The sequence below is a fragment of the Canis lupus genome, chromosome 1 (genome assembly GCF_003254725.2).
Source record: "Canis lupus dingo isolate Sandy chromosome 1, ASM325472v2, whole genome shotgun sequence".
Classification (NCBI taxonomy): Eukaryota; Metazoa; Chordata; class Mammalia; order Carnivora; family Canidae; genus Canis; species Canis lupus.
The window spans coordinates 41,761,505-41,783,149 of record NC_064243.1 but is presented as its reverse complement, the minus strand read 5'-3'; the positions used below and the strand labels follow the sequence as shown (position 1 = coordinate 41,783,149).

Genomic DNA, 21,645 nt, shown 5'->3' with positions numbered 1-21,645 from the left:
TTGAAATGGTCAATATCTTCATTTCTGTATATTTTCTCTATATAATTTAAAATTCATCAAAATGAGTTGTTTTGTATATTATATTTTTAATAAAATGGTATTTAAAAGAAGAGAATTTTGTAGATAATTTAAGTCTTGAATCTTAGTTGTATTAAAACTAAGACTTCTAATAATTATTAACTGGACTAGTGACTACTGAATGAAAATGAGTGTCAGTGAGTAGTTTTAAATAGTACTAATAATAGTGTCACAGGTGTTTCAGTGTTTTGTGAAAGTAATTTCATATAGTCTTTTCATTTTCAAATGTCAAATACTTTTAGAAACCTAAAATTGGGTAGAATCTTACTGAACACTCAATGGTATATGAAGGAATGATCATAAATACATTATTAAAAGTTCATAGGTGACTCCTAAACCTTGTATCAGTTTCTGATTGTAGCTTTTCACTCATTTATTTTAAATCACAGATGCAGCAAATATTTTGGTGATGGGTGTGGAGCATTCGGCAAAAGAAGGCGATCCTGGAACAATATTCTTCTTCAGGTAGGACAAGTGAGCAACCCTTACTGGGAAATGGCCTGCTGTCAGATAATGTGGTCTTTTTTTTTTTTTTTTTTTTCGTCTCCGAGTGGTAGAACTACAGACGGTTTGTTTATTTTTGTCTTTCTGCATTTTGCACATTTTCTACGTTGTAATATTTTTTTCCTTTTTCAAATTTTCATTTAAATTCTAGTCAGTTAACATATAGTATAATACTGGTTTTAGGGGTAGAATTTGGTGATTCCTCACTTATAAATATAACACCCAGTGCTCATCATAACAGGTGCCCTCCTTAATGCCCATCACCCATCTAGCCCATCTCTCACCCACCTCCCATCAACCCTCCGTTTCTTCTCTGTAGTAAAGAGTCTCTCTCTTATGGTTTGTTTCCATCTCTCTCTCTTTTTCTTTCCCCTTTTCCCATATGTTCATCTGTTTTGTTTCTTAAATTCCACATATGAATGAGCTCATTTGGTTTGTCTTTCTTTGGCTCACCTATTCCACTTAACATAGTACACTCTGGCTCTATTCACATAGATGCAAATAGCAAGATTTCATTCTTTTGATGGCTGAATAATATATATATACACATATATATTAAGTTATATATATATTATATATACTCATTATGTATCTATATATACTACATTGTATATATACCACATCTTCTTTATCCATTCATCTGTCAGTGGACATCTGGGCTATTTCCATAGTTTGGCTATTGTTGATAATGCTACTCTAAATATTGGGGTGCATGTGTCCCTTCAAATCTGTATTTTTGTGTCCTTTGGGTAAATACCTAGTAGTGCAATTGCTGGATCGTAAGGTAGTTCCATTTTTAACTTTTTGAAGAAACTTTGTTCTGTTCTCCAGAATGGCTGCACCAGTTTGCATTCCCACCAACAGTGTAAGAGGGTTCCCCTTTCTCCACATCTTTGCGAACATCTGTTGTTTTCTGTGTTGCTAATTTTATCCATCCCGACAGGTGTGAAGTGGTATCTCCTCATGATTTTGATTTGTATTTCTCTGATGATGAGTGATGTTGAGCATCCTTTCATGTGCCTGTTAGCCATATGTGTGTCTTCTTTGGAAAAAATGTCTGTTTGTGTCTTCTACCCATGCCTTAACTGGATTATTTGGGTGTTGAGTTTGAAAAGTTTTTTATAGACTTTGAGTACTAGCTCTTTATCAGATATGTCATCTGCAAATATGTTCTCCCATTCTGTAGGCTGCCTTTTAGTTTTGTTGATTGTTTCCTTCACTGTGCAGAAGCTTTTTATCTTGATGAAGTCCTAATAGTTTATTTTTGCTTTTTTGCCCCTCGCCTCTGGTGACATGTCTAGTAAGAAGTTCTATGGCCGAGGTCACAGAGGTTGATGATTTCCTGTTTCACACTTAGGTCTTTCATCCATTTTGAGTTTATGTTTGTGTCTGGTGTAAGACAGTGGTCCAGTTTCATTCTTCTGTATGTGGCTGTCCAGATAACATGATCTTTAAACTTTAAGGTGCACCTTCTCCGTTAATAGTAAATGTGTTCAAAACTTACTGTGATTTAAATTTCTCCTTAGATTCTTATTTGATCTGGGAGATTTTGTCAATTTTAGGAATTTTCTGGTAAATCCTCTTATAAAACAATTTTTAAAATAAATGATTTTTCCATGGCTTGTCTTTACAAGTCTGGATTTTTGTTTACTGAGAGTAGGTAAAGTATCCTGTTTTTCATCTGCAGTGCTCCTTATCAGACTCATGCTCCCACCCCTCTGTCTTTTCTTCCTTTTTTTCTCCTTCTGTAGCTCCTTTGCTATAATTTCAGACCACCTTACCCCTCCAGAGACTTCAGACTAGAACCTTGAGTCACATAAACTTAATCCTTTTATTTAAAGGTTGTTTTAATACCAGATACTCCCGAGTAGCTGATTGAGAATGATTATGATAATAGAAACCACTTAAAATAATTTTGTTTGTCCTCACAGCTCTTAAGGAGCTGGGGAAACTCAGTGTGAGAGAGTTTTTTTTTTCTTTTCTTTTCTTTTTTCTTTTTTTTTTTTTTTTAATGTGAGAGAGATTCAGGGAATTAACCACAGTCATGGGACTATTCTGTGGCAGAAGAGAAACACATAGAATGTCTGGAAGAACCCAAACTTCGATAAAATGTTTGTGATATCATTTTGTGTAGTTGATGATAACTGGCAGCTCCAGCTTGCTTCCCATCAGTGCCTTACCTTCTTTTGACATAACTTTGGAGATAATCAAGAGTTCAACATTCAGCCCAAGTAGAATAGCATCCCCTTTAACTCAGTGAGGAATTTGGATTTCTGAGGTCCTCTATATTAGCACCATCCAGTAGAAACGCTAGGCAAGCCTCATATGTAATGATACATTTTCTAATAGCCACATTTTTAAAAGTTAGAAAAAAAGATTTGAATTTGAACATGAATTGCATTATATTGCCTGAAAATAATTTTAATAATGTGTTCTATTTAACCAACATATCTACAATGCTCTCATTTCAACATGTGATCAGTCAATATAATTAATGAGATTTTTACACTGTTCTTTTCATAGTAAGTCTTTGAAACTCAGTGCATGTTTTACATTTCCAGCATTACTTGGTGTGTACCAGGCACATTTCAAGTGCTCCACAGCCCACATGGTCTCTGAGTACCACACTGCATAGCACAGCTCCCTGAAGGGACAAGGGTATGATCCCCAGATTTCTCATCTGCCTAGAAGTGATAGTCTGAACTAAGAATACTCCACCTGTGGCTTTAGATACCAATCACATCTACATCATAGATCCTACACTGGCTGGTTGCCCAGCTTGCTTTCTGGTCCCCCTGCCTGTCCACTCACCCCTCTGCCAGTCTGCTTGCCTGTATATAAACAGGATCATTTTTCAGTAGGTGCTTTGGATCACTCCACTTTCCTTCTTAAAATTCTGTGGAACTGGACTAAACTCCTTGTCACTGTCTCTCTGGTCTGATTGCCTCCTGCTTGCCCGCATCCACAGCCTTGCAGACAACTAGCTATCTATTCTGAGATGTTGTCGTGCTCCTCATACCTCCTCACAGAGCCAGAGTGTTCCCTCTGCCGTATTGCCACTTCCCATTGTCTCATTTGGCTAGTCCTACTCGTCCTGTGAGAACTGTGTCCCTCCCATGGACATCCCAGAGTACAAGCTGCATAACTCCCAGAGCACCAACCACGCCACACTACAATTAGAGGTCTATCTGTCAGTCTTTTCTAAATTGACAATTCCTTGAGGATAGGAACTAGGCCATACTCATCTTTGTATTTGATGCAACACTCATATCCATACATATACTAAGCACGGTGCTTAAGAAACATTTATTTATTTATTTTTTTATTTTTTTAAATTTTCTTAATTTATTTATTTATGATAGTCACACGCACAGAGAGAGAGAGAGAGGCAGAGACATAGGCAGAGGGAGAAGCAGGCTCCATGCACCGGAAGCCCGACGTGGGATTCGATCCCGGGTCTCCAGGATCGCGCCCTGGGCCAAAGGCAGGCGCTAAACCGCTGCGCCACCCAGGGATCCCAAGAAACATTTAAATAACGGTCGGGGACCACAGAATTTTTACCTTCTCCTTCATTTCCACCTTTCCTTCCTCCAGTGCGGTAGTAACTCAGAGCTATAACTTCTCTCTCTCTCTTTTCTTCTCTCTCTCTCTTTTTTTTTTTTTATTTACCACCAAAAACAGTTCACCATGTCAAACTTTAGGAATCAAAACAAGTTCATTCATAGTTTTTAGACCCTATATTCTTTCAAAGCCAGAACTAGATGGCTTCATTGTACTGCTCCAAGCACTGTAAGGATGGGTGGCATTTTTCCATGGGTGCTTTTAGCCATCTTTGGCTTTAATTTATCTCAGTCTCTTTATTCCACAACTATTAAAAGCATGATCCTTTATTCTTTTCCTATAGCAGAATCTGCCTAATGACAGCTAAGACGGGTCCCAAAATTTTCCTTATTCTGTACATCAGAATTGAACCAGGTATGAAACAGTCTAGATACATGAAGTTATATAGTATTACAATAATATTTATTCTGCAAGCCATGTGAGAAGTCATGAATTTGGGGGAGCTCAGGTTTTATCAAGAGTTCAATAATAGCTCTTGTTTTAGCAAATCCGTCTAGGAACCATAATGTCAAATAAGTAATAAATCACATTTTAAAAAATTGCCTTCTGGATATATTGTAGAAGTTACCTAAGCATAGCTTTATGTATGGCCCTAAAGAATATATTCCAGCATTAACTTAGTTGATTATTTTATTCTTTTAAATCAGAGAAGGAGCTGCTGTGTTCTGGAATGTGAAAGACAAGACTGTAAGTATATATAAAGTATAAAAATATAAAAATTTAGTTTTCTGAGAAAAAGAATTGTTAATTATCACTCAATAATCAAACCACTAGAAGATAAATTAGCAGATAATTCACAACTTATTTGCTCTGCATTATGTGTCATTATTTATCCTAGCATTTTTGTCTTCTAAAGTGATTGTATTTTGGCTTACAAGTTTCGTCCATTTTTTTATCCCCTGGACTTACCTAATTTGTGAGAATCAGAACAATCCTAGCTACACTGCAGACAGAAAGACGTATACTTTGTACATAATAATCTAAAAAGTGAAATACAATTCAGTGGAAGCTGGCTGCACTAAATCTTATTTTAAATCAAGTTTTCGGGGAGCCCGGGTGTCTGAGCAGTTTAGCGCCACCTTCAGCCCAGGGCCTGATCCTGGAGACCCGGGATCGAGTCCCATGTCGGCCTCCCTGCATGAAGCCTGCTTCTCCCTCTGCCTGTGTCTGTGCCTTTCTCTCTCTCTCTCTCTCTCTCTCTGTTCTCTCATGAATAAATAAGTAAAATCTTTTAAAAATAAATAAAGTTTTCTAGAACCTACTCATGCACAGGAAATAATTTCTTTGTTATCTCAATCACAGTTTGTTACTACTATTACAGTCTTTTTAGAGACAGTTTGGTAATACACATCAAAGCTTTATATTTAACTCAGCAAAGTTTTTACATCTTGAAAATTATCTAAAGGGAATAATCACAGTTATGTGTGATAAGTGATGTACAGATATGTTCATCAGTGTACTACTTACTGTGGTCAAATTAGAAATAACCAAAATATGTAATAGGCAGTTTATTAAATATCTCCATAGGATATACTACAGTTCTTAAAAATCATGTAGAAAAATATCTATTCCTAGGAAATTGCCTAAATTAAAAGAGCAGATTATAAAATATAACCATTATAATGCCAGAGCTGGTGAAAAAACATGCCTCATACAATCCCAGTTTTACTAAAAGGTAATATACCTTCCCTACACACACACACACACACACACACACACACACACACACGTACACACGGCAATGGTAGGGTGGGGTTTTCCTGAAGAAAAAACAAATATAAATGACTAATAAATTAAGAAAAATTGGCTGTTTGAAGTGGGAGAGATATAAAAAGCTGATAATACCCAATATTTTTTAAGAATGCTCTCCTAAATATTTGGATTCTAAAACTGGAAAAAAATGTTGCTAAGAGTTTAGCAACATTTAACAAAATTGTAAGTGTGCATGTCTTTTGATCTAGCAGTTCCTAAGGAAATAGCCCCATAAGACCATGAAGATACACACATAAAAATAGTACATTTGTGCCCTTGTAGCAGTAGAGAGTAGAAATAATCTGTGGGTGGACATTGAAGAAGCTTAAATAAATTGTTTCTGAATTAAGAGAATATCACTGAAAATGTTTACATGCGCAGTATGATCTCATGTTCTATAAAAAGCAAATACATATACCCATTTTTAAAAAATAAGGTATGGAAGGATATGCAGCAAATTAAGTGAGGGTTACCTTTGGGAGTTAAGAATTCAGGAAAGCAGAGAGACTGTCACTTTTCTTTACCTTTATGTAGTTTAAATTTTTACAGGTATGTAACTTACATATTTTTTTAAAGATTTAAAGGATACAAACCATGATGTTAATTAGTTGGTTTTCTTTAGGTTCTGGAATAAGATAATTTTAATTTTTTTCCTTTTGTTAATCTGTGTTTTCTAAATATAAAAACAATATATTATCTTGATGAATTTAGTATCACAAAGAATTTGCCTTTTCCTTAAAAACTAAACAGAAGACCTTCGCTCAGTGGCAGGATCGTAGCCAATGAGGTTTCTCTGAGGCACAAGTATTGTTAATTAAAAACTAAACAGAAGAAACGTCATCTGATGTGATGAAAAATATTATAAGCATTTAACACTGTACCATAGTTTTGTACTGAGAGAGTCAGGTATAATTTTGGGTTGTCTTCCTTCTTTCCTAGATGAAGCATGTGATGCAGGTCTTAGAAAAGCATGAAATCCAGCCCTATGAAATCGCGCTGGTGCACTGGGAAAATGAAGAGCTTACCTACATAAAGACAGAGTAAGCATTTTATCGAGTTTACGGAAAGGGCACTTGGCATAACTTGGAGGTGATAAACAACTTATGTGTCTGGAGACTGATTTTAAGAAAAAGGTTATTGGTACAAATAAAAAGCCTAAACTATATAATAAATATTAGTAGGTAAACATGATGGTTTGCACTTGTTAGGCTACCCATAAATTAAAACAAGTAGATAGTTTAATCCCAAAATGATTGAGTGTCCTAAGCAACCTAAATCAGTAAAATGCTCTGCCTTCATCAAAATGAACCTGTCAAGTAACTATAGTAAAGGTTTCTCATAAGTAAGTCCGTTTTTTCCCTGTTGATTTTGAGTACAGATTAGGTTGTGATCTAAGAAATGGGGATGCCTGCAGGAAGTGGGGGCCTCACAGCATTCTCAGGGAAGGTGCATGGGTAGGCAGCATACCAGCTGACTTTCTTGTCTCAGCAAGCAGGGAGAGATGAGGAGACATGTCAGGGTGGAGAGAAGGCAATGTGATCAAAACTGCAATGCCTTTTTCTTCGGGGAGTGACCTATCTAGTGGAACACGGAAAAAGAATTCTTTGTATTAAGAATGGAAGAAAGGAAGTGATGAAAGCAGAGCTTTAGGAGAATCTGGAAGAGACACCAGCTGTAGACAGACAAGATGGGATCAGAGCTAAATAATAACAGCCAACAAAGATAAACCACTCGCCCTGCACCAGGCACTGTTCTGGGTGCTTACCAGGCATCCTTTCGTTTAATCCTGACAAAAAAAAAACCCTGCAAATGGCATTAGCCAGCTTTTGGACAAGGTTTGGAGATGTTTCGTCCTGCCCTTGGGCACCTGACCAGTGAGTGAGGGCCTGGGCCCACAGTGTATATACTTGAAAGTCAGGTTGTGAACCTGAGAGACACAACAGAGGAAGAGCTAATAGAATGTTATTCATTTTCTTATTAAGCACTCGGCCTTGTGGTTGTTTCCCCGGAACTTCCCTTCTGTACTCTACATCCAGATTAGACTGTTCCTGGGCACTTACAGACACACACACAGGCATGCTCACTTATTACCTCATAGTCTGTGGAGGGGTAAAGTCCCCACCTGAGATTTCTTTGGATCCCAGATCCCATATTTGGTTTTGTCAAAAAGCCCATCATAGCTGCCACCACTGTGGCTGTTACGTGAGTCCTGCCAATGATTCCAGCTGTTTGCTGACTCCAGCAGTTCTGTGGTGTTGGCTAGGCTTCTTCATTAAAGCATCCTATTGACTCTGCTCTTTCTCCTCTTTTCTTCTTCCTTGCACCTGAGGTTGTCAGCACATTGTACCTCACTGCTCTCCATTAGGCCTCCTGGTCCACAGCTTTGCCCCTCTCCTGCTTCAATCTTCCATACGGTTTACCCTATATTTTTCCTATTTGCTTTTGACATTTCTATTCCCAAATTCCCAGTCCTTCCAAAGCCCTCACATGTGCACTTCACTTTTTTTACCGCTTCCCCACCTCCCTCCCTGTTTCCACCATGTCATTGTGGCTTTAGGTCACATTGTATAGATAGCTTTATATTCACCATGTGATCAGTTAGCAATTTATTGTGATCATGTTCCTTTTCTACAAAATATCAAAACATGCTTATTAATTTTTGCCATGTGGATTTGCTATAAGTGAACCATTCCCCTGTTGAGCATTTAGTTTCTTTCTTAATTTTTTACTGTTAAACATTTGACTGTCAAAAAATTTTTCCCACACAGATCTTTCTTTGCATCTCTAATTGTTTCCTTAGGATAAATTCCTAGATGTGGAATTACTTGGATCAAAGGGCATAAGAACATTTATTTTTTTATTTTTTATTTTTTTAAAGATTTTATTTATTCATGAGCAACACAGAGAGAGAGAGAGAGAGGCAGAGACACAGGCAGAGGGAGAAGCAGGCTCCTCACAGGGAGCCCGACATGGAACTTGATCCCAGGACTCCAGGATCACACCCTGGGTGGAAAGCAGGTGCTAAACCGCTGAGCCACTCAGGGATCCCTAAGAACATTTATAAGACTTGGTACAAATTGCCAAAATGACCTCTAGAAAGAGTATAAGATGACTACTTCTTCAAAAGAAAAAGTTAAAAAAAAATTTAAAGGCTTTTTAAGATTTAGAAGGTCATTTTTTTCCCTCTTCACAGGGGACAGTCGAGACTTCACAGAGGGGAAATCAGATTAAATTCAGAGCTAGATTTAGATGACGCCATTCTAGAGAAATTTGCTTTCTCTAATGCTCTTTGTCTTTCAGGTAAGTTATTGTTACTTATCAGAAAAAATGTTACATAGTGTTCATTTCATTGGGGAAGTTTAAGCATTCAGTAAAGATTTCGGCATATTTTCAGATTACTCAGCAAAGCCATAACATTTCTTCTCAAGAGAAAAAAAACATATAGAGAATAGAGTATCTGTGCTGAAGCTGTTCATTCATTATTAACTGTATTGATAAAGCTTACCCTCTCCAAAAATATTTTCTGTAGTATCATTATTGTCTTGGTTCTCCTGTCCTCTCCAGCGTGGTTGTTGCTCTCAGGTTGTTGCTGATCCAGGCAGAGAAAGCCCCAGGCCTCTGTGAAAAACTGCACACCAGTTCTCACAGCAATGGGACAGAAACGCATGCCCCTGAATAAAACTGCAGAAATTCTCTAAGAATTTTTTTTGAGTGCCCCCTCCACAAGGCTGCGTCTGACATGGCCTTATCCACACCACTCTCGAGGCTTCGGGGACTTGGGAGCTTTACACAGAGCCCCAAGGAAAGGAAGGAGGGTGGGGGAAGGTAGAGGAGGCCTGGCTCCATTTCCCTTCAGGATGTACCTTACACACACTCTGGGCTTCCGAGATCCAGTATTAGAAAATCAAGAATTCTACTAAATACCGCTTTGGTCTGCCAGCAGGGCTTGGGTATCTACTCTGTATCTTCCATCTTTTTCACTTTAGTGCTGCCCTTTATAATGATAATGAACTATTCTTAAGTTTTCAGTTGTATATTGTTAGCGCATTGCTTTTTAAACTCTTGTTGAAATGGCAGCAAAGGTACTGGGCAGTTAATTTATGTATTCTGTATTAACATGAATATTTTGATGAAAAAATGTTCCATTGTTGTTATTTTTTTCCTCAGTGAAACTGGCTATTTGGGAGGCATCACTGGATAAATTTGTTGAGTCTATTCAGTCAATTCCAGAGGTAATTATGCCAGTTTTATGCTTGTTTTCAAGAATTGATTTGTATTTGGGAAAAACACAAATTTCCCACCTTAACAATATACTTAGGAATACAATAAAGTAGTAATAAACACTACACTGAATTTAAGCAAAAACAGAACACTTGTTACATATATAATAAAAAATTTTATAGGTTTTTTTTTTTACTTTTGAAAACTTAAAATTCTCATTACTTCTTTCTGATGGTGTAATATTTGTAATGTAACTGAATTTTTTTTTAAAGTGAGCTGTTTACTCTCTAAGGAAAAAGTTTATGACCAGTTATCTTGATTGAAAAGTGCTTTGCTGAATTATGAGACAAATAGTGACTTGAAAATACATATAAATTTTTTTTCAGAATACACCAAAACTTGTGTTTACTGTTATTTTGTTTTTATTGTAAGAATAATGGAGTTATACTTGAGAAAAGAGGTCCTGCTTTTTTTTTTTTTTTTTTTTCAGTAAGAGATTAGAGATAGATACTAGAAAATGCTAGTGAGAAGGGAAATAGAACAAGGGAATAAAAAATTTCTACCTAATAAGATGTTGAAATTTCAAAGAAAAATGACTCAGAGACATCATCCAAGAGATGTCATTTACATCTGCTCTAGAATGTGCTTCATGGTTCTGTTACTTGTTGGAGAGATGTTTGTACGTATATGTATGTATGTGTGTATTTTTTTCCCTCCCAAATAGGCTTTAAAAGCTGGGAAGAAAGTGAAACTATCTCATGAAGAAGTTATGCAGAAAATGGGTGAACTCTTTGCCCTGAGGTAGAATTTTCTCTGTAAATAAAATTAATGTATGTAGTTAACAGTCTGAAGAAGACATTCCTGTACTTGTATAATAAAAAGCAAACATGTGTCTTTATGGGAAGTGCAGCCATTTATATCTCATGGATTTTAAGCAGGGGAATCTCTTACCCATTAGAGGCACATGGGCTGTACTAGGACTGTGCTGCAAGAAATTCTGCATATGCACAGAGATCATAATTAATCTACATTAAAGCTATGTGAGGGAGCCCAGTAGATGCTCTCTGTAGGTAGAAAGATATATTCTAGAATTTGGGAATGGGAATTCTCGGTAAAAATATCTCATTTCATCCAGAGAGTATAATGCTAAGCAAAATAAGCCAGAGAAAGACAAACACCATATGATTTCACTCATATGTGGAACTTAAGAAACAAAACAGATGAACAAGGGAAAAGGAGAGAGACAAACCAAAAACAGACTCTTAACTATAGAGAACCGATAGTTGCTGTGGGTGGGGGAAGTAGGGGAAGGGGATTAAGAATACATCTTATCTGGGGATCCCTGGGTGACTCAGCGGTTTGGCGCCTGCCTTCAACCTGGGGCATGGTCCTGGAGTCCTGGGATCGAGTTCCGTGTCGGGCTCTCTGTGAGGAGCCTGTTTCTCCCTCTGCCTGTGTCTCTGCCTCTCTCTCATGAATAAATAAATAAAATCTTAAAAAAAAATACACTTATCATGACATGCACCGAGCAACATATAGAATTGATGAATCACCATATTGTACATCTAGTATGACCAATATAACACCGTAAACTACATTGGAATTAAAAGAATATATATATAAAATTGCCTATCGCTAAGTAGAAGCAAGTGCTATAGAAAATTTGGGATCCCTGGGTGGTGCAGCAGTTTGGCGCCTGCCTTTGGCCCAGGGCGCGATCCTGGAGACCCGGGATCGAATCCCACGTCGGGCTCCCAGTGTATGGAGCCTGCTTCTCCCTCTGCCTGTGTCTCTGCCTCTCTCTCTCTCTGTGACTATCATAAATAAATAAAAAATTTAAAAAAAAAAAAAAAAAAAAAGAAAATTTATGTACCATATTGACTCAGACACACAGTAAGACGCCACAGCAGAGACAAATGCTGTCAGTGAAGCTATGATACGATGCTTTTTTATCACAGAATTCACATCTTATGCTGAAATAACTCCTTTAGCTGTATTTGGGTGTGGAGTCCATCACATTCCCCCTTGGGCATATGTAAAAGGGAGGCAAGAGGGAAGTTAAGGCAATGACAACTAAGTCCCACCTGCCACCTGTAAGACATCATCAGCTTTAAAGCTGCCGTCCATTTTCAGAGACTGGAAAGAAAAGTGTCTTAAAACTGATGAAGTACATCAGTGCGTCATTTTAAATAAGTTTCTGGAAAGGTGTCCAGTTTATTTTATTTTTGTAATTTTCCCAGGATTTATGGAATGAAACATCCTGAATCTTGGCATTATTCTTACCAGGCAGCATTATTCAAGGTCTTTTCCCTCAAAGTCTACTGTGTGAGCTGCTAGAGATCGTTGTAAATAGTTTAGAGTTGTTTTTCCACATTCCCCATAGAGGTTGGCCTGGAGAGAAGTGGTCCAGGATTTCTTCATCTCTGTGTTCTTCATAACCCAGGGGTCCTCATTCAGGATGCCAACAAGATGAAAACCCATCCATCAGGAGCGTTCTGTAGCATATCTGAAGCGTTGAGCCTTGAGTTCTCTAAGAAGCGAGGTAGAGAGTGTCTCTATCCTCTTCTCTTGATGATGCCAGTAGAATTTGATACGGCAGATTAGAATCCTATCAAAACTCAGAAGTCAGGACTAAATATACGTAGGTTTGTAAACAGTTTCTACAGAGTCTTCCTGTTCTTATCCTAAGTTTTCTTCTCTTTACAATAAAAGTGCTTGTGTGTTACTAAGAGGAACATGGTAAAATCTATGAATAGATACATGGCAGGTGGGGATCCCTGGGTGGCTCAGTGGTTTAGTGCCTGCCTTTGGCCCAGGGTGTGACCCTGGAGTCCCGGGCCAGGCTCCCAGCCTGGAGCCTGCTTCTCCCTCTGCCTGTGTCTTTGCCTCCCCCCCCCCCCAATGTCTATCATGAATAAATAAAATCTTTTTTTAAAAAAAAAGGATACATGGCAGGTTACAACATTGGGTGAAAAATCAAGTACACATTATGTATGGTATGATCCAACTTGTATAAACAAAAATGAATATTCATCTTTATCTTGATATGTATGCATACCAAACATCTGTGTTTGTGTATGCACACATACATGAATATATGCATAGAAAAGGTCTGGAAGGACACAGTAGAGTGTTTACAGAGCCTAGAGGATTTGGGCTGTGTTTTAGGGTAAGAGGACCAATTACTGTTTTCCGAGTTCTTCTCTAGGGCTTTCTTTGTTATACTGAACAGCCACTTACGTGTTACTTCCGTGCCTTAAATTTTCATTTAAAAATAGACCTAGGGGGGATGCCTGGCTCAGCAGTTGAGCGCCTGCCTTTGGCTCAGGGCGAGATCCTGGAGTCTCAGGATTGAGTCCTGCATCAGGCTCCCTGCATGGAGCCTGCTTCTCCCTCTGCCTGTGTCTCTGCCTCTCTCTCTCTCTGTCTCATGAATAAATAAATAAAGTCTTTTAAAAATAAATAAATAAAAGTAAACCTAGGTGTCTCACATAAAAAGAAAATAAGAGTTTGTGTATGCGTGTATTGTCCAGCGTTTGCAGAAACACTGGAAGAACAGAGGAAGGGTTAACCTGTCATGGGTGGGAGAAAGGGAATGATGGGAAGAATAGGAGGGGGATTTGTCAGTTTACCTTTTCTGTCTTTTTTACTTTAAAGCCACATAATTACTTACCAATAAAAAAAATGTATATATGTTGTAAAAAAAAATTTTTTTTTAAGATTTTATTTTTTCATGAGAGACACATAGAAGCAGAGACATAGGCCGAGGGAAAAGCAGGCTCCATGCAGGGAACCCAATGCGGGACTAGATCCCAGGACTCCAGGATCATACCCTGAGCCAAAGGCAGACGCTCAACCGCTGAGCCACCCAGGCATCCCTATATTGTAAAAATTTTTAAAGAAAACAAAAAAGCTCAGATATTGAAAGCAAAATGAGAGGTTTTATTTTTCTAACAACATAAATAACATTAACGTTAAGGATTGAGTTAATTTGGTTGCAAATTTCAAAATGCTTATGTAAATTTTTGTATTTACATATTTCTCAGAAAGGTCAGCATTAGTAGATGTTTTCATAAAGTACTTTGTAAAAAGAAAATAAGGACTGATTTATAATTCAGAATTAAAAAGTTATCATTTTGGTTTTTTTAAGACACCGTATAAACTTGAGTTCAGACTTCTTGATCACTCCCGATTTCTACTGGGACAGAGAAAACCTGGAACAGCTTTATGATAAAACCTGTCAGTTCCTTAGCATCACTCGTAGAGTTAAGGTATGTATTTTGCACTTTTACTGAGAAAGACAATGCTCTTCTAATTTGTGTGACTATGTGAAGAGAAATTTTAAATGAAGTTAATGTGTTTAGTTTTGGAGAAATACTTTGACTTTTATTCATATCTCTGGATTTCCCCTTGCCCATCTACTAGATACAGTTTCCATCCTGTTTCTTTGTTGTATCAAATCATGTTCTGATACTTGCTCTGCAGACTAGATAAAGGTAGTGAGTTTAGAGGCCTACTCTTCCATTAGCAAGCTCTGATCAAGTCTCAAGAGTTCAGAGGTCCTGGAACTGTGTTGGTGGCAGTGAGAATAGAAATGAATTCAAGAAAGAATTCTCTGAGACAAATATGACTGACGTTTGCCTGTGAGTGACAGATAGGAAGATGACAAAACAAACAGGTGGGGTCAAGGGGAGTGTAAGAGCAAAACCGAAGATATGGTGAGAGTAAGTGGCAAGAAACCATCCAATGAGAACCATCACGCAAGCATTTAGATGCATGGAAGTAAAATTGAGAAGAGTGACATAGGTATCAAGAGAATGATGGAAGTGGATGGAGGTGATCGTGATGGAGATAAACCACATGATGGAGATGGGGAAGGAAGGTTGGAAACAAAATGGATGTTGAATGACCATTGCACGTAGTTCTCTGTTCTATGTTTATTACATTACGGTCCACATAACCACGCGGTTGAGATGCAGAGCTGTTCTGTCACTACAAAGATCTCGTTGTGCTGCCCCTTTCTTGTCACACCACCTCCCCTCCCCCACCATCCCCAGCCCCTGACAAGTAATCTTCCCCATCTCCATAATTTTGTCATTTTGAAAATGTTACATCAACTAATCATACAGTGTATGACTTTTGTTTTGAAACTGACTTTTTCACTGAGCATAATGTCCTTGCCATTCATCTAACTTGTTGTATGTGTCAAACCCTGCCCTCCTGTGCATTACTTAAACATTTTTTGGAACCCTATTTTGATTTATCTGTTTTTAGTATATCTCTTAGGTATTTAATGGTTGCCTTACATGTTACATTATATATATGTAGTTTATCATAGTCCACTAATTTTGACATTTTACCAGATTAAGTACAGAAATCTCCTACCCTTCACATCCCTTTACCCTCTACCAGTTGTCTGAACTATTCTTCTGCAGACATTGAAAACTCCGTCAGTTACAATTTTTGTTTCAGCCATCAAATACAATTTCAGAAACTCAAGAGGAAAAGGAGATTCCATTGTGTTTACCTGTATTTTTATTCTTTCTGTCATTCTTTTTTCCTTTGTGATGTTCCATGAGTTCTTTTATTGATTCTTTTCTATTTCAAGAATGTTCTTTAGTTACTCCTTTAGGATAAATCTGTAGAAATAGATTCTAGAGCAGCCTTGGTGGCTCAGCGGTTTAGCGCCACCTTCAGCCCAGGGTGTGATCCTGGGGACCCAGGATCAAGTCCCAGGTCAGGCTCCCTTCATGGAGCCTGCTTCTCCCTCTGCCTGTATCTCTGCCCCTCTCTCTCTCTGTCTCTCATGAATAAATAAGTAAAATCTTTAAAATTAAAAAAAAAGAAACATTCTAATTTTTCTTCATCTGAGACTGTATTGATTTCCCCTTCCTTCCCAAATAATATTATTACCAGCTCTAGGATTCTGGGCTGGCAGTTCTCTTCCAGCACCCAAAAATTGCTGTGGCACTTAGTGCTGGGCTGCTTGGTTTCTAATGGGATAACATCAGGTTCTTTCTTACACTCGCATGCGTATGTGAGGTTCTGTTCACTTGTTTTCTCTCTGTTGTTTGAATGGGGTCATTTCCATCATTCTGTCTTCAAGTTCACCAGTTCTTTTCTTCATCACCCTCATTCGGATGCTAAACCCATCACTGGGTTTTTAAATTTTACTTATTGTATCTTTCAGATCTAAAATTTTCCTTTGATTCTTATGCTGTCTATGTCTTTGCTGAAATTGTATTTTTTTTAACTTGTTTCAAGCATGTTCGTAATTGCTTATCGATAACCACTTTAAAATGCTTGTCAGATCATTTCAGAATCTGACTTATCTTGATGTTAGTATCTCCTGATTGCCTTTTTTTCAATCCCTCTGTCAGTACCTCTAGTTTTCTCTCAGTACCTCAGGTGTTATGTTTGTTTTTGCTTCATATACAAGGACCTTCATGTTCTCTACTCTTCCTCAGTCTTATTTCCTACCACTTACCCACGTTCATCCTACGCCCCACAAAAATAAATGACTTACAGAGTGCCTGGGTGGCTCAGTTGGCTGAGCATTCGGCTCTTGATTTCAGCTCAAGTCATGGTCTCAGGGTTGTGGGATTGAACCCTGCATCACATTCTCTCCCTCTCCCAGCTTGTGCGCATGCACACTCACTCTCAAATAAAATCTTAAAAATGACTTAGATTTCAGCAGCCCATCATGGCTCATTAAATACTATGGCAGCTCTGGTATCTACATATTTTTTCTCCAGGCCAGACACTTGCCCTTGAATAACATTGAATTTACCTTAGTTGTCACTGACCTTGTTACCAACCCTTCCTATACAAGCATCTTCCAGCACAGGAGAGTGGAGGTCATTGCCAGTGGTTGGGGAAAGAGGCCCATCCCAAACTATATTGCTTTTAGTTGACCCAAAAAGATTGATCAGTGATACTATGAGATTCAAACTTCAGTGGATTCCAGTATGGTTTTAGATACTACATCTAGCTAGACAGGATTTGACCATACAGATGTCTGGTCAGACATGAAAAGCATTGGACTTGCATGGTTGTGGACCATGTAGATAGGCTGAAGTCAGGGGCTATCAAAGGGATGCTGAAAGCTTTACAGAGTTGAAGGATATCTTGTGGTTGTATTAGTTAGCTATTCCTATAGAACAAATTATTCAAAATCAAGTGGCTTAAGACAGCACTTACTATTTTACAGTTCTTTGGGTCAGGAACCCAGGTCCAGCTCAGCCAGGTCCTCTGGCTCTCTCCTAAGGCTGCAGTAATCTCAGGGATCGGCTGAGAAGGTTAACTTCCTAGTTCATGCATGTGTTTGTTGTTGACAAGATTCAGTTCCTCTCAGGGTGTTGGGCTGAAGTGTCAGTTCCTTATGAATTCTTGGCCAGAGGCCTCCCTCAGGTCCCTGCCACATAGTCTTCTCCAGAGAGCAAGCATCTCCCAACATGGCTGCTTGTTTCATCAGGGTGAGCAAGTGAGAAGGGGTCAGAGCATTGCCAAGACAGACTCTAAAACAATCATTTGTAAACTAATCACAGCAATTACAGCCTATCACTTTTGATATTTTTGTATTCTTTTTGTTAGAGACAAGTCACTAGGCCCAGCCCACAGCCCAGGGGAGGGAATTGCACAAGGGTGTGAGTGCCCAGAAACCGGGACTTTGGGTGGCATCCCAGAAGTCTGCCTAACACAGACTTCAGGTTTTGAAAAAGGTGGAGAAAAGTTTAGAAGCCTACTTGGGAGGCACTGTGACCCACATCATCCTCATAGTGCTGTTACTTTAGTGATTCCTTCCTTCACACCACCAGAGGTACTGCCAGCAAGCATCACTGGTCTCATGTTCTGAATCATCAGTAAGCCAACTGCCATGGCCACTTGGCTTGGGCAAGAAGGTTGATGCCAAAGAAATTATCTCATCTTCCACCTGGAAGGTGACCATCTTTATTTGTCTATCCTCACAATACTAGATGGAATTATTGGCATCAAGTCTGCAACTGAGGACACCTTGAGTGATGAATACCGTGACAACCAAATGGTCAACTAATTCAAGTGCAAACATAAGAAAAAACATCAGTGACAGCAAAAGAGCTGTGTAGGCTCCCCCTCTACTTATTGTATGCTGAGTACTCTTGTTTTCAAGTATCAGGCCAATTTGAGGTTGTGTCCCTCCATGAAGGTATTGACATGTAACCACTGTCACACATCAGCAGTTGGGAGAATCAGATGCTAACCTGTCTCTGGGTAGAGAAAGTCCATGCAGTTCCAGCTATTCAAGGCACTAATCCCTGTGGGTGGTTATATTTATAGCCGCAAGATTTAACATCTTTGAGAAGAAGTAAAACTGAATTTATTCACAGATGATAGGATTTTATATGTAGAATATCCTAAAGAATCTACACAAAGCAACTAGAACTAATTAGTGAATTTATCACGGTTACAAAATTCAGGGTCACTGTATAAAAGATAATTCTTTTTCTTTATAACACCAATGAACAATTGGAAAATGAAAAATTTGAAATATCATTTACAATAGCATCAAAACCTCATATTCCTTAGGAAAGATTTTTAAAAATAAGATCTGTACCCTGAAAACTATAAAACATAGCTGAGAAACCAAATGAATGAAGACATGTATCATGTTTATAGAACAGAAGACTCAACATTATAAAGATCTAACTTCTGGAAGTTGACCTATAGATTCAACTCAATCTCAATAAAATCCTCAGCAAGGTTTTTTTATTTTAGAAGTAACAAGCTGATTTTAAAATGTAAATGCAAGGAGGCTTAAACTAGCCACAGCAATGTCGAAGAAAGGACAAAGTTGTAGGACTTTTATTATCTGATTTTAAGACTCACAGTAAATCAAGCTACAGTAATCAAGATATTTGAATATTAGCATAAGAACAAATATATAAATTAATGGAATGGAAGAGAGTTGAGAAATATACATAAAAGCAATTGATTTTTGACAAATATAAATCAGTTCAATAACAAAGGAATAATATTTTCAGTAAATGGTGCTGGAACAATTGGATAGCTGAACTCTATCCTTTACTTCACACCATTTTAAAACAGATCAGAGACCTAATGTAATAGCTAAAATTATAAAACTTCAGGAAGAAAATATAGAAAAAAAGCCTTATGACCTTCAGCCAAGCAAAGATTTCTTAAAACCAATTAAAAAAATTTTTAAAAGGCATGAACCTGGGGGGGAAAAAACTTGATAAGCTGAACTTTTTCAAAATTAAAAACTACTGCTCTTTGAGAGACTGCTAAGAATGTGAAAAGGCAAGCCACAGTCTGGGAGGAAACTTTCTCAGTTTATATACCTGACAAAGGACTTATCCAGCATATACAAAGAACTCTTTCTACTCAGTATTTAAAGAGCAGCTCAATTTTTTAAATGGGCAAAAGATTTGAATGGACACCTCACGAAAGAAAGTAGTGCAGATGGCCAAATGAACATGAGAAGATGTTCAGTGTCATTGTTCACCAAGGAAGTGCAATTAAAACTACAATGTGATATCACTACACACCCATTAGAATGGCTAAAATTTAAAAGACTAATGCCAAGTGTTAGTAAGGTTATAGAGCAATTGGAACTTTCATCACTTGTGGGAATGTAAAGTGGTACAACAGGTCGGCAGTTTCTTGTAAAATTAACCATTGTGTTACTATAAGACTCAGCCATTCCACTCCTAAGTATTTTACCCAGGAGAAGTGAAAACACATGTCCTCCCACTCTTTCATATACAAATGTTCACAGCAGCTGTATTCATAATAGCCCAAAACTGGAAGCAGTCAAGTGCCCATCAGTAAGTGAGTAGAAAAACAAAATGTGGTATATCCATACAGTGGAATACCACTCAGCAACAATAAGTTAATTATTGATCCATGCTACAACATGGGTGAATATCAGAATGATTATGCCAAATGAAAAAATCTAGGGATCCCTGGGTGGCGCAGCGGTTTAGCGCCTGCCTTTGGCCCAGGGCGCGATCCTGGAGACCCGGGATCGAATCCCACGTCAGGCTCCCGGTGCATGGAGCCTGCTTCTCCCTCTGCCTGTGTCTCTGCCTCTCTCTCTCTCACTGTGTGCCTATCATAAATAAAAAAGAAAAAAGAAAAAATCTAGACACAGAAACATATGTGCAATTGTATTTATGGGATCTAGAAAGGCAAATTGAATCTAGGTACAGAAGGTACATCAATGATTCCCTGGAGCTGGGGCGGGGGTGGGTGAAATGGGGCTGTAGTTTCCAAAGGAGCACACAAGGAAACCTTGTGTACTTAGAATGGCTTCATTTTATTGTATGTAAGTTATGCCTCAGTAAAATTAATTTTAAAATAAAGCCTTTTGTGAGAATTCTTTAAAAACAATACTAAACAAAATCATCAGTATTGATGAGATAAATACACTGGGGATGAATTTTTTTTAACTTTATTTTTATTATATTTTTTTTAAAGATTTGTTTATTTATTCATGAGAGACACAGACTGAGAGAGAGAGAGAGGCAGAGACTTAGGCAGAGGGAGAAGCAGGCTCCTCACAGGGAGCCCAATGTGGGACTTGATCCCGGATCCCAGGATCACGACCTGAGCCAAAGGCAGGAAGCCCTACCGCTGAGCCACCCAGGCGTCCCACAAGAACACTCAGTATTAATGTTCTTGGATGGGAATGGAGATTTGTGGAATCATGATCATTGTGATGAAGTGTGGTAAGTCATTTACACCAAGCAGATACGAACCTTCTCTCTACCTCTTCTGATAACCAGCCTGCTGTGCTTAATTGAATTAATGAAAGTGGCTGAGCAATAACCAAGATAGCCAGCTGCTTGGAAGTTTGAGCTCAGGCATGCTCCCCCAGCCCATCCTGTCTTCCCTCAAACCATGTTTCTGTAATATTGATGCCCAAGGTGTCCCTCACATGTCCTTGTGGACAAGATCATGGTCACCAGTTATAAAGGTGATTTGAGGCAATGGTTCAGAGGAGAAGTATAAAGAATAAGGATGTCTTTCAAGAACTTGCTCAGCATGAATGCTACATTCAACAGGAAAGCCAGTTTTAAAGGTGAGAAATGTCAAAGCAGGATTAATAATGAAACCAGAAGTGCAATGAAATAATCAACTAGTGGGACCAGAATCAAAATGGTAAGAAGAAAGGGGAAACTTGGAGAAAGTGCCACCGCATCATCACTGATGCTAGACCAAAGAGGGCACCTCCAATGGAGACACCATTGGAAAGTTGACTGTGCAGCCCAGAGAGCAAATAGGGTAGGGTCCAGTCAGTCCCAAAATTGGAAAAATCCTGGAACAAGTCAGTTCTGTAGCAGTTTTTTTTTAAATCTCATATGAACTATATATAACTACAGTACTATTTGCTTCTCAGTCCTTAACTGAGTACATAAGGAGAATGCATACATTGCAGATAATTAGAATAAAAATAAGAGTCTTTTTAAA

General features: G+C 38.2%; 1 protein-coding gene and 1 pseudogene across 4 annotated transcripts in view; both read left to right on the top strand.

The window, feature by feature from the left end:
• The window catches only part of RMND1 (required for meiotic nuclear division 1 homolog), a 44,575-nt gene that overhangs the window by 15,701 nt on the left and 7,229 nt on the right, over nt 1–21,645 (top strand). For 3 of the 4 annotated variants that reach the window (XM_025422555.3, XM_025422558.3, XM_025422557.3), the window contains 7 exons: nt 468–543; nt 4,851–4,890; nt 6,895–6,995; nt 9,149–9,255; nt 10,123–10,187; nt 10,901–10,977; nt 14,327–14,447. In XM_025422555.3, the coding sequence (XP_025278340.1) occupies nt 468–543; nt 4,851–4,890; nt 6,895–6,995; nt 9,149–9,255; nt 10,123–10,187; nt 10,901–10,977; nt 14,327–14,447 (587 nt within the window). The remainder of the gene's footprint in view (nt 1–467; nt 544–4,850; nt 4,891–6,894; nt 6,996–9,148; nt 9,256–10,122; nt 10,188–10,900; nt 10,978–14,326; nt 14,448–21,645) is intronic. The other variant, XM_049116461.1, reaches the window with a different exon arrangement.
• LOC112645766 (U4 spliceosomal RNA) lies at nt 6,709–6,833 on the top strand (annotated as a pseudogene).